The sequence below is a fragment of the Antedon mediterranea genome, chromosome 10 (assembly GCF_964355755.1).
Source record: "Antedon mediterranea chromosome 10, ecAntMedi1.1, whole genome shotgun sequence".
NCBI lineage: Eukaryota > Metazoa > Echinodermata > Crinoidea > Comatulida > Antedonidae > Antedon > Antedon mediterranea.
The window spans coordinates 13,530,690-13,544,001 of record NC_092679.1 but is presented as its reverse complement, the minus strand read 5'-3'; the positions used below and the strand labels follow the sequence as shown (position 1 = coordinate 13,544,001).

The window sequence follows — 13,312 nt, the reverse complement described above, 5'->3', positions numbered from 1 at the left end:
TGAGCCAGAAGGTGTACCGGTGTATTTATCTTTCTATCTTTCACAATTCAAATCTGTTTTTTATCATCATTTCGAACTAAACAAAGATGAAAGTAGTAATACAACGTGTCACGAAGGCCAGTGTATCAGGTAACGTTAAATAAGAACGAAAAATTCACTCACTGGATTTAGTTTAATTGATTTTTTTAGTGACACAGACTCACCATATGATGGAGGTATAATACCTCTCCCTCCATGCATATGGACTCAGTCAGTCAGTCAGCCAGACAGACTGATCAGCATCCATCAATCAGATCAGCCCAGCCCACACTCTGGCTGCCTCACCTGCATGCTCTTACTTGTCAGTATGGTATGGTCTTATAATATAACACCCCTCAGTAAAAAAATCTAGTGAGAGGCTTTGTATGCACGGAAGTGGATATCTATCGAATACATTTATTTGAGTAGAGCAAGACGTCAACTCTCAGTTCTGATTGGTCGGTTAAAGGTAAAATGCTTACTTACAATATGTGATGTAGGCTTATATTATATTTTTTTGATTCGATTGACGAGCTGGTGGTGTAGCTAGTGATGAGGATATGGAACCAGGAGGGTTGATTCTCTTCTTGAAAATGTTATTGTGGGTTTAGTCTATGCATGTACAGTATGTATGTTGTGCACAATTTGAACGATTTGCGCAATTTCAAGCCGCAATTTCAAATTGAGCATCAAACATAGTACATACACACATGACATTTTTGAAAATCTCTAAATAATAATATACAAAATACATAGCGAGTACAGTACCCTGTTGTCAAGATCTTGAATTCGTATCTCGGCGAGTCCGAAAAATCTAAATGGTGAGTCAATGTCCATCACTCACCACGGGCCAAGCCTGGACAAATATTAATCATTGAAGAAACGTCAAAGGGAGAGTCATGGTGCGTCATTGTTCTTTACGGTCCGTTACTAATTTACCTCCGCCAAGGAGGTATATGTAATCGGTAGCGTGTGTTTGTTTGTTTGTTTGTTAGCAGGATTACTCAAAGTAATTACAAGATCTTTACCAAAATGAATAGACAGATAGATATGTGGTCAAGGACCATTCCATTAAATTTTGGGACCACAGTCCCAATTCTGGACCACTTTTTATTATACTTTTTTAGACCTGCTAGTGTTAAAAGATAGGACAGAATTTTTCAAAAGCCGGCGAGCAGTCTTAAAGTAACAAGTAAACTGAAATTGCATTTTCTCGAGAACTACTTGTCCAAAAAACTTCATTTTTTAACAAGAGGCAAGAGTTAGAATTTGTGATTTGTAATTTTAAAACATAATTTGATTTAATGTGCACGTTTTTTGATGCGAGTAGTTTAAAAAACCTATTTCTTTTCAAATTCACTCGTTTGATTTTCGCGTTGCTGTTCTATTATTAGTCAACTGAAGCTATTGTTAATTGAAAGGCTTGTTACATAACCATTACACCAAACTCGCATACACATGCTTGTAATGAAATTAGCCTAAATCACAAACAGCATTAAGACACACACAAATATATATATATTTTTTTTTTTACCGGAGAAATCTTATGTAGGAGAATTTTACAGTAGGCGGAGGTATGCCCTCTCGGAGTGGCTTTCTAGTTTTAAAATGTGTTCGCCTTTCTCACTTAAAGGTAAGTATTTTTGTTATGCAGGTGTGCATCATGGTCATACATAAGTATGAAGCACAAACAACATCAGACAAATTATTCACCTCTCCCGGTTGTATAGTGCGTCATACAATTGAAATTGTGCATAATATCAAGTAGAGATGCTTAACTAGTCTCAAACCCTGCTATGTCTTCAGTTTTTCCTATTTAACATACAGTACTTTCATGTTTTAGTTGGTGGTGAACTGGTGAGTTCAATTGGACGTGGATTATGTGTTCTGGTAGGAATTACAAAAGATGATACACCTAAAGAAAGAGAATACATGTAAGTAATGATCAGGAGCGGGTTACTATAAAACAGTCTTAACTGACAATTAAAGCCGACTTTATCAGATAGATGGTCTTAAAGCCACCGCTGTAGACCATTGCTATAAAACAGTCTTAACTGATGGTCTTAACTCCTTGATTAAAGCCGACTTTATCAGATAGATGGTCTTATTAAAGCCACCGCTGTAGGCCATTGCTATAAAACAGTCTTAACTGATGGTCTTAAATCCCCAATTAAAGCCGACTTTATCAGATAGACGGTCTTACTAAAGCCACCGCTGTTAGTTCATTGCTATAAAACAGTCTTAACTGATGGTCTTAACTCCCCGATTAAAGCCGACTTTATCAGATAGATGGTCTTATTAAAGCCACCACTGTTAGACCATTGCTATAAAACAGTCTTCGCTAAGGCCGTGAAAAGTGACAAATTGAGGGCGCACTGTTTGTGTAGAATACCAAATAAGGTAATGTTTGTCATGCTTGCTCAAGCCACAAAAACAGTACATACGTTTCTATGTGAGAAAATCTATCTTTCTATATAAGATCATCGTTATTATGCATCATCCAAACTTGTTCAATGTCTTGTACATTGTATTTCACAATAAATAATACCAAGGTCTGTATCGGCGATGCTATGTTGACATAAACAGAGGTTTAAGACAGTTCAAGACTTCTTTTGAGGAGGCTTTAATTTTACAGGTTAGACCACGGTATAGCAATGGTCTATAATAAAGGCTATGTGTTACAGATAGTTTTATTCAGTATTTTAACATTTAATTGAGTTTTTTTTCAGTGCAAGAAAGGTTTTAAATTTGCGTGTATTTGATGACGATGGTGGTAAACGATGGTGTAAAAGTGTCAAAGACAAGCAGTTTGAAATTCTATGTGTTAGTCAGGTAAGGTTAGTGCACTGTAGCATGGTATTACATTATTAACTTTGTCTATATGTCTGTAGTGCCAGGGTTTTTCCTAATGCACATGTTTGGTATACAAATAATGAATGTTTTATGATTTGGATGTGAGAATATTTCATGTATTGAAAAATTGGCTGCTCTATTTTTAACAAGGCGGAAGCCGAGTTGAAATAGAGCAGTCAATTTCTCTTCCAATTAAATATTCTCTCCAACCAACGAATAAAAAACATTCATTATTTGTTTAATTACACACCTACCTTATTCAATTTATCCATTGTAAATCATTGAGGAATGCTAGGCTGGAACCTAGGCCATTTAAAAGGCAGGGCTCTAACTTTAGACATGGATTAGAACATTTATAGACAGTGCGCACAACAAGTTGATTACAGTTAACTGATGATCGCATAGCAAAAATTCTCAAAATGTTTATTGAAAACTACATGCATTAGAACGCATTATCACTTATCACAGGTAGGGCTAGTTCCAAATGACATGTGATAAACCAATTAATTGCAAGAATACAATATATAATATAATATTATATAATTAAACATATTTGCTTTTGAACATAGTTTATAGCGACATGATGGTTTTATTTTTATTTCGTTTTCTTTCAGTAGGGTAGCCCTCTCAGTAATAAAATAAAACTGCTCTTCCGACGGGCCCTACGGCACATTTAAACATAATTTTAAAACAACTTAAACTGAAACTAAACTTCAATTCAAAGCATGTTCTCAATCTCATTATTAATTATAACTTTTTATACCATTTTTATTTAATTATTTTCACTGCAACCATCCTAGACCACCGGTAACAATTCACTTAAATGAATCTTAAGTGATTTAAAACGGTTGTAATTGTTTTGTTTTCTTAATTCATTCAGGTACAGTAGGCCATTCCAGAGTGAACTTCCAAACAACGTTTGTATATTGTTCTTCCACACCTGGTCCGGTCCGGATTTAGTTCATATTCCCATCTGATTGCGCGCGCTCGTACATCATTAGGGAATTTTGTTGTCATGGATGCCGCGAGCTATGTGCATATTGAGGAAAACACTCTTGAGTTTGTTAGGCGATGTGAATGTGAATTCTGCATCTACTACAACAACAAACTATCATTTTTTCAATAGCATGTCCAATTTTCTTTGCAGTTCACATTATACGCAATTCTAAAGGGAAATAAACCAGACTTCCATTGTGCTATGCCAGGAGAAAAATCAAAACTGTTTTATGAAGAATTTCTACAACTATTAGGCAAAGATTATAAACCAGAATTGATCAAAGGTATAGTTTATGCTATTTGTATAAGGCTGAAGATTAATATAATCAGACTTTGAATATGCCATTTTGCAGTTTTAATAAAGTTATTCATTTCCTTTAAAAAAAACGAACAAATAGTGATTTCACTTTAAAAAATCAAATAAATGGTTAAATTCATCCCAAAACTACAGTTTTTTTGTCAAATTAAATACTGTAAGTGTAAATATGTTACATTTAAATGGCATATTAAAAAAAGTGCTTGATTATTTTTTCAGGGGGCAATATATCTTTATAAAGTCAGTTCAATTTTCCTTTTAATGGGTCACCATTGGTAAATGTATCATTGGTGATTACTATTATTATTAATAATTTTGTTTAAAAACTATTATCTATTTACCATCTGGCCATTTGTGCGATTCTAAACTTAGATATGTAACTATTTTAACTCACTATTTGAAAATAAAAGGAAATTACCCTCTGCATTGTTAATTAATGTTGCTAACGAAAAAAAGTTATTTCAGTCTAATATTAAGGCAGATGATGCAAAGGTAAATTTAGAAAAATGTGTAGGAGCGACAGAAGATATTGAAGTGATCATCTTAAAGAGCAGGTGTCACATTTGCAACAATCTATTGATCATACATTCCAATAATTATCGATTTATAGTCTTCCCCTCCCCCCCCCCTATGTAAAGCCTTGTCTACATTATCAAACTTTATGTGACAAACAAATTGTGATGTGCCCATATATGGACATGATGATGTCATACCACTATCATATTTGGTAATATCACTACCATACTTGGACATATCACACAAACTAGTTTGATACTGATAGTGTAGACAGTGCTTTACAGATTTTTTTTTTATTAGATAAATTAAACAGTTATTTCCCTATTCTTTTGTACACAAATTTTATTAGAGGCATATAAAAAAAATATTATGATTTTTATTTTTGTGTACACTGTATACATGAATAATTTTAATTTTCTATGAAGTCACCAGATTAGGATGCAAAATATTATCTAAAAATGTATGCCAAGTTTATCTGAAGAATTGGACATTTGGGACATGATCTCTTATTCAGGTGTTCATGAAATGAATGAGGCAAATATATATGTTTTAATTGGCCAACCTCTATTCAATGTGTCCCCTTAATTTTAAGGTTCTACTAATGTATTTTATTTTTTGAGGGATAATTAATGTTCTTTACATCATATAATTGTTGCAAATAATATAAAGTTATTTTAAATACAACAAGCATGCATATTTATTTGCAATTTGTGGGAGTAGGTGGGTATTAAGACTCATCAATCTTTTTCCAAGATTAATATAAAAAAACACTTTTTGAAAGATGTTGTGAACATTTTAGATTTATCCTGTACTATTATTAATAATTGTCATATTTAAGAGTATGGCTTGAAAGGTATGACTAGCATGTCTGTCCCATTGATTTTATCCTGGGCAAGATACTTAAATTCTCTCTTTAAATGTAAAAGCTGTTGGTCATGTGTACACAGTACATAAATAACTTATATTGAGTTTATATCCCAATGAGTATAAAAGGATAACAATGTGTTGATCATTTTTCTGTCAGAGCTAAAAAAATATATTATAATAATTATATAATAAATCAAATTACTGAAAAAATGAAAATGCTGCTATGAGTATCAGTGGCTGGATCTGTGTAGAGATACTAACAAAATAAGCAAAAAGCTAAATCAAAAATACTTAATACTAGTATGAATGTTTATGAGTTGAATGGGCAGTATATTTTCATAAGTTGAGAGATTCGCTATTCAACATCCACTGTTCTATTCCATCTCAGTCCATGTTGTACAAATGAGGAGCGAGGAACCCTAAAGCTGCTTTCACATAGCGTCCGGATTCGGTACGGCACCCTCAGAAAAATATTGTGAGCATTGAGCGTGTCAAACAAGTTCATCATGCTCACTGTTCAAAACTGGTACGGATTTTGGTGTGAACGATCTTAAATGGGGTTTCTAACGCCGCCCGTGGCACTAAGAGGGTTGCTTTACCACTAAACCCATTTTCCATGATATTTTTCTCAGGGCACCGGACCGAACCCATCGTGTAAAGACATTTTCAAAGCTTAAAATCATGATTTTGTTGTAATGAAACAAACTGCTAGATGATTGTTAATATTTTGATTACTTTACTAGATGGTCAGTTTGGTGCTTATATGCAAGTCCATATAGAAAATGATGGTCCAGTCACAATACAAATTGACTCGCCCATTGCAGATGCTGTTGAAGAGACGCCAAAGAAACCGTCAACTCTAGAAAGAAAGGTAACCAACGATCGCTGAGGAATTTCCTCATTAGGGACTTTACGAAACACGACGGTTAGGGGAGGACGACGAATATCCAGTGTTCGCTAGAGCGTAAATTCATATACAGTCAACATAGCCACTATATTAGTTACGCACCCTTGCGCGAAAGACGACGACCGGCAGCATCTCTCCCTGCCCCGTCTCGTGTCGCAGGGCTCTTCTGAATCAATTGGCTCTGGTGATACACCATAGGCCTAGCCTTCCAAGTGTAATTTGAACTGTATATTTAAGGTTATTGTACATTATTTCTAGTCGTTCTCAGTAAACAGGAAAATGGCAACTTTATCGTCCTCAAAAAGTTAAGACGACGGAATTTCACGCTAAGCTCCGCCCACTCTGTTAAAGCTCATGCATAAATTATTCATGAGCACCGTCATGTGGCTTCCCGTCGGGTTTCATAAAGTCCCTATTGTTTTCAATGAGACGCAGGAGTTTTTTTCCGTCAGTTGAAATTACATCTGAACAAACAATATAAATAATCAGAGATTATAAATGTAAATGTTTCAAAGAATACAGAATTTATTGAATCTATTTTATAAATATTTTTGTCGATATAGACAGCAATTGGCCCCCAAAGGCCTGATTCACTGTAAGTAAGCAAGTCAATATCTAAAATAACATCATCAAGAATTTTGCGCTTTTGGCGATTTCGTGATTGTTGTTCAACCGCTGAAGGATTTACAGTATTAAAAAACATATTTTGGCAGTTTTATATCACTTTCACATCTGCAAAATGTAACAAATTGTAAAAATGTGAAATCCACCGAAGAATTTCGTGCATGTGGATTTCCCTGGTATTTATGTGGTCAACCATGTATACTATAGCGCATCAACTATACTTAGTTTGCGATTGCAAATGTGTAATAAATCAGGATATCAAATCATATTCAATTCAATACAACTTATTCATTCCAGGCAATGGTGCCTGCCTTTTTTTCATATTTAGGCCACAGGCCCATAATATATTACAGTAAGGTTGACTCTCTCTTATTTAACGATACAAATATCAATAAAATATGTTTAAAATATACACAAAGTTACAAAAAGTCAATTCAGTCAAGTCAATTTATTGGGCTTAAGTTATATCTATAAATAATAAACCATAATACATATTATTTTATGCATAAAGTAAAAATAACTTAGTTAAATCATTAGCATAACAGAGATATTGTTACATTTTGTACGTCTAATCCCTGTTGTGTCATTAACATAAATATAGTTTTTTCACTGTGTGAAATAAAAGGTGATGTTGTATGTAGTTTGTTACCTAAAGGTGTGTTTCACTCTTTAATGTTTTTGGTTTACAAAGGTCAAATATCATCATCATCGGAATCTATTTTACAAGAGGTGATGAACTGGAAGCGTTAGACTTGCCTCAAGTCTGTATTGTCTTTTTTTTTTATTTATTTGTTTTTATTTCGACAGCGATTTTTGTCTGAAAATACAGACTTGTGAAACATGTATAGAAATCGATTTGCAGACCGCAAACATCCGATAAGAATGACGTATGTTATCATACCGTATTTGGCTATATGGGGCGGGCAGTGTAAATATGTATTTCGAATCAACCAATGATCATTTTGTTTCAAAATGAAAAAAGATCGAGTACGTACGTACAGTGCTGAATGTACGATCGAAACTGAACAACTGTGGAAATATAAAATCGTGTTGCCAAGTTGTTTTGTTTATTAATTGTTTAGTCCTGGCCTAGGCCTCCTTCGTAGGGCTACTCAACTCGTACGTATGACCTGTCAAATAAAACGCCAATAAGGTACATACCACCACCGACCGGCACACAACAGGGCTACTCCTCCACACATAGCAGGACAGGATCTGGGTGGGAATTAAATCAAATTATCTCCGCATAATAAATGATCCATTCAATGTTTGATTTGGCGGAGAAGCTAGCCTATCATATCAAGACGAGTTTTCACGTGTCTTGGGAAGAATCCCATCAAATGTTTACCAGACTACTTGGCATATAAAATCATTTCTAGCCTTCAGAAACTTTCATCAATCCAAGTACACATTGTCTAAACGTAACATAGCGCATGCGCATCGTCTTAGATGTTGAGTCTTTGGAATTCTGAAATATGAATATTAAAACTGCGTACGAATGAGTAGCCAATGGCATGCGGCTTAAACTAGTCAACTGGATAATTTATGCACCAAGAATTCTTGGTGTCAAACCATGTGACTTGTGCGTGTTTCCCCAGACGAAGTATCCAAACTCAAGTAATACACGTATGAAACGCCATATGTGCAAAAATATATATATTTTTACTAATATTAAGACAAAACTCCGTCTGACTATGGAAGCGTCTGCTGCTCCTAAAAACTTTAAAAAAAAAGTACAATGGATATGTTGAGTCTTGTAAAATTAGATGTGTTTTTTTAGAATATTCTCTTATAAAAAAAAATGGATACTCAATTCCAATAATACAGGAAGCATAATTAATACTTCTTTGGAGTTCCAACTTTACTTCTTTACTTACACGTAGCCCTGTCAAATCACAACAATACTAAAAGTGAGAATACTTTCAATGACAGATGTACTCTATAAACTATAGTATGATACTGAAAGAAAGTGTTAGTGTCGCATAATAATAGACAGATAGATAACATTGTGGTAGTTCTATATAAATCTAATAAATGTATTTACAGAGAGACCCTCATTTGTACACCACTATTAAAGGGAACATGAGGCAAAACTCTCCCTTAGCAGAAATGGTCCACATGCCTGTCCAGAGTGTCAGCCCATAAAACACACAATTGTAATTTGATTATATTAACTGCCAATTAAATACAACCCAAGGGTACTATTAGGTCATTTACAACAAGGTCACCTGGACAGGTCATGAAAATTCCTACATGGTTTTCAGCAATTTCTGTAGTGAAGTATCTGTCACACTCCAGCTGGCCTCTCATGTGTGTCAAGATAAACAATCAGAACTCGTAAATTGTTTAAAACAGACCAAGATTTATTACCCGGATTTTTTCAAAAACCCGGGTGAAATGGACTGATTCTGCTAAGGGAGAGAAATGCCTAATGAACTTTCCCGTCAAATTAGGGGAATAGTTTTTAACACTGCAACCAACCCTAAATCATAGGACAACCCCTCCCCCCCCCCCCCCACCCTTTTAACAGACACTTTTGTGTCTGGCTATCATCCCATTATTCTCTCTGGACACACCATTAACCCCGGTTATTTTTATCATTATTGTTCCATTGTTTTCTCAATGAATATTGATGTATTTTTTGCTATTTGTGTCGAGTTTCTAATCAATAAATAATAAGTAAAATCCCGAAAGTGTCTCTCTAATAGGTGTTGTACTTTAATGAATTTTATAATTTACTAACTATCAGTATATTGGTTGTTGACATTTTTGTCTTCCAATTCCTTGAAATCATATTTTAGAAGGAATCCGGATTTGTGATTTTACTGTTATTAATTTTGTCTAAAAACATTAAGCTTGATTAAAGACAGCGTTTATGGTATTAAGCAATAACGTATATGTCATCATCATCATATTCTATTGTTGATCAACACAAATTTAACTTTCTAATGGTTACTGTTATATAAATATAGAAATTTCAGCCTATATTTTTTAATTATTAAACTGTTTAGAATGTTTGGTATTTTTGGATGTTTAAACCAAACCATTATCATCAAACATTATTTCAATATTTATAATGATTTTTAGAAACTCCAGCTTAATGCAAGTTTGAGAGAACAACATTTTGAGAAATGATGCCAAGAGAAAGAAATGTATTTTTAAATATTTAAAAAATATAAAAACAAAGACACGAGAAACAGGAAATGGTATAAGAATAGGAACAAAAAAAAGAAATTAGAAAAGGACCAACATTAAAATTTGATTGGATAGCGACTCTTTAACACACTTGATCATTTATGCAGATATTCTAATGATTAGACCATGGTATAATTCAAATTCGATTGGATGGCGACACTTGTGATGTGGCGGAACATCACTATTCTTTAATTAAACAATAAATATGAATTTATTATAAATTAAAATAACTTTTTCTTTTTGTATTCATCTAAAAAGGCTGGATCAAAAACTCCAATTGCTGTTGTTAAAGCACAACCAAAGGAAAGAACAACAGAGAAGACTAGGAATTACATTAAAAAAGTATCATCAGCATTTTCAGAAGAGCCTGATTGTCTAGCAAAACTACTTCGAATTCTGAACAATTATAAAAATAAAAGGTAAAATATATTTTTATTTAATGGTAGAGAGTGATGAATGCAAATTAATTTGAGTGTTGTGTGGCACGGGCGTCTAAACAGGTGGACTGTGCTGTGAACCGTGTCCGCTTGTTGCTGTCATTCTTGTTCAAAGCTTTATTATGCCTCAGCGTAAACTACAACGTCTGAGTTACATGACAATAGCTCACCATCTGTGAGGTGAGATTCTAAGCCAAAAATGCACTTAAAACTCTACTTCAACAAGAGAATACACATGTCAGGTTTGTTTATATATTGCTTTTAATCCCTTCATTCCCCCATCTCCCTTCCCCTTTTTGGTCTGACAAACAGTCTGTATTGATGAGTGAATTTGCAAATTATCAGCATCTAATTCTGAATTAAAAGTTATTACCCCGGGCTGCTAAGAATCGGCTCCGAGATGATCAGCAATTAAAGCCATTAGCGAACATCTTCCCGAATAAAACGCAAGTACTGGAAAGTAACCAGCACACTCATAGGGCTGCCCAGGAAGGGATCCGCGCTGTTAACATCTGTGGGATCCTCCTCTCCTTCCTTATCTTATTGCCGATCAGTGGTGGTTTAGGCAGAGGATGCCCGGTGAAAATATGTCTTGTGTGCGTCATCTATTGATCCGGGTCATTTTGAACGGTTCAAGGATTCCCCTTCCTTCCAGTCCGAAGATTGTTATATTTTTGTTTTTTCAAAATCTGATCTGACCTTGCCAAAATGAATACATTTTGACGAATGAAACAGAGATTAAAAATTATGTACTGTTTTTCGTTACCATATTCTAACATGCAACACCTCCATATTTAGTACAATATAAAAGTAAATGTGGCATCATGTAGCGATTACTAAAAAGCCAGACAAACACTATATGTTCGTTTAAGATACCTGGTCTCTTTTTGCGTGGGAGTGCATAGTCAGATAATCTAACCTATTTAGTCTTTTTTAAGCATGCTGTTTCGTATAATGTGTTTATATCATGCTATTAAATCCATACAACTATTATTGGACATGATCTAGTTTAGCATTGATTATCTGTAATTGTCTGGCCCCCTCTACAGTTGGTTTATATGTCACTTGAGTTAGAAAATAAAGAGGTTTTAAATTCTTAACCCAGTTCTTATTATACTTGATTACATTTTAATCTGTTGCAGTTAGTAGTCCTATTTTTTATGAAGCTAAATAGAGTAGGTAAGTGCTTCTCTTGAGGACACACGACTGGCCATTAGTGAACAGACATTTTGTAATTCAGTAACTCTACCATAGCCCGACACTTTAGCTTTGTTTGGATCTTCCCTTTTTGAGGAAGGAGAGGATGTACAGGTCGTGGGAAGGTTATTAATATTATCAATCGTTCAAAAAAATTATATACGGCGCGCACAACCAACCAATTTTTCCGAGTGCGATTAATCAACCATATCGCCACGCAAAACTTCTCAAAAAGTGAATGTGCATTAGAGCGTGTTAATTATAACTATTACATATTTCTTTTCTATTAGGTAGGGCTAATTAAAAATGACACGTAATACGTATAATTAACCAATCAAATTGCAAGAATATAATCGGCTGTGTCATAATACTTGATATGAAATTAACCAATCAAATGACATAGATATAGGTGTGTATGATCTGTATAGTCAAGTAAAACTCAGCTCGCCGCAGCTGCACATTTTAAGTTTCCAAGCTTCTGGGAGGTACTATTGATTAATATAAACAAAAGAAAAAAAGTACAGCAATAATGACTCTTCACATTATCATTATTTTGCATATGATATATGTTTTAGTTTTTAAAAAAATGTCAGCAGTGTGAATAGAAATTTTAAAATCAAATGTCAAATGCTTTAAAGGCCAGTGGTTCTCAACAGTTTATTACCATCGGCCAGATTGTAATTTACTATTAACGTTGCAGCTAGATAGAATCACATGGCAAGGATAGAGTCAGTGTGTTATACTTTACAGTATAATAGAGACATTTTTTCAGTATGTCTCTCTATTGTTAATTTTACTTTGAATAGATTAATCTGTGCAAATTACAATACGCCTTCGGATGTTGCTTTTCTGATTAACAACACTTCCTACTCTAAACAACATTCATTCAACAGAAAATTTTTAAAAAGTCCCTTGCTTTTGAAATATGTAATACCATCATGTGCAAGTTATAGTCATCCTAAACAAACACATTTATCCCTTTGATTTTTTGTTTTGTTTTTGAGATTTTAAGGGAATTATTAGTTTAAGAATTATTTTGTATTGGTTGGTTGGATAAGAAGGCTAATTTCAACTAGCTTCTAAACCAATCCAGACAGTAAGGTCAAAAGCGTGAAGAATTTGTTGTATTAAAAGTACAGTATAACATGAACAAAATTTCCAAGTTGTTTTTGGATGAGACTTAAAGTAACTTATTGTCCTTCTAGACTCTTGTCTCTGTGTTGGCTAGGGTTAGATTTAAACTCAAGTAAAAAAAAATACTTTAAACAAAAATAGGAAACTTTAAACTATAAGATTGAGCAATAAAATAAAAATTAACAGTTACCAATAAGCTATATGAAGCAGAACCCCTATTAAGGTGACACCTTCAGGACCCAACAAGTGCCC

At 34.0% G+C, this 13,312-nt stretch overlaps 1 protein-coding gene across 2 annotated transcripts in view; it reads left to right on the top strand.

Annotated features, from left to right (window-relative positions):
- Nucleotides 1-4: 4 nt before the first annotated feature.
- Nucleotides 5-13,312, top strand: part of LOC140060277 (uncharacterized) — a 51,650-nt gene continuing 38,342 nt past the window's right edge. For both annotated transcript variants that reach the window (XM_072106420.1, XM_072106421.1), the window contains exons 1-6: nucleotides 5-129; nucleotides 1,862-1,952; nucleotides 2,748-2,850; nucleotides 4,019-4,151; nucleotides 6,310-6,437; nucleotides 10,551-10,711. In XM_072106420.1, the coding sequence (XP_071962521.1) occupies nucleotides 87-129; nucleotides 1,862-1,952; nucleotides 2,748-2,850; nucleotides 4,019-4,151; nucleotides 6,310-6,437; nucleotides 10,551-10,711 (659 nt within the window). In that variant the 5' untranslated portion in view covers nucleotides 5-86. The remainder of the gene's footprint in view (nucleotides 130-1,861; nucleotides 1,953-2,747; nucleotides 2,851-4,018; nucleotides 4,152-6,309; nucleotides 6,438-10,550; nucleotides 10,712-13,312) is intronic.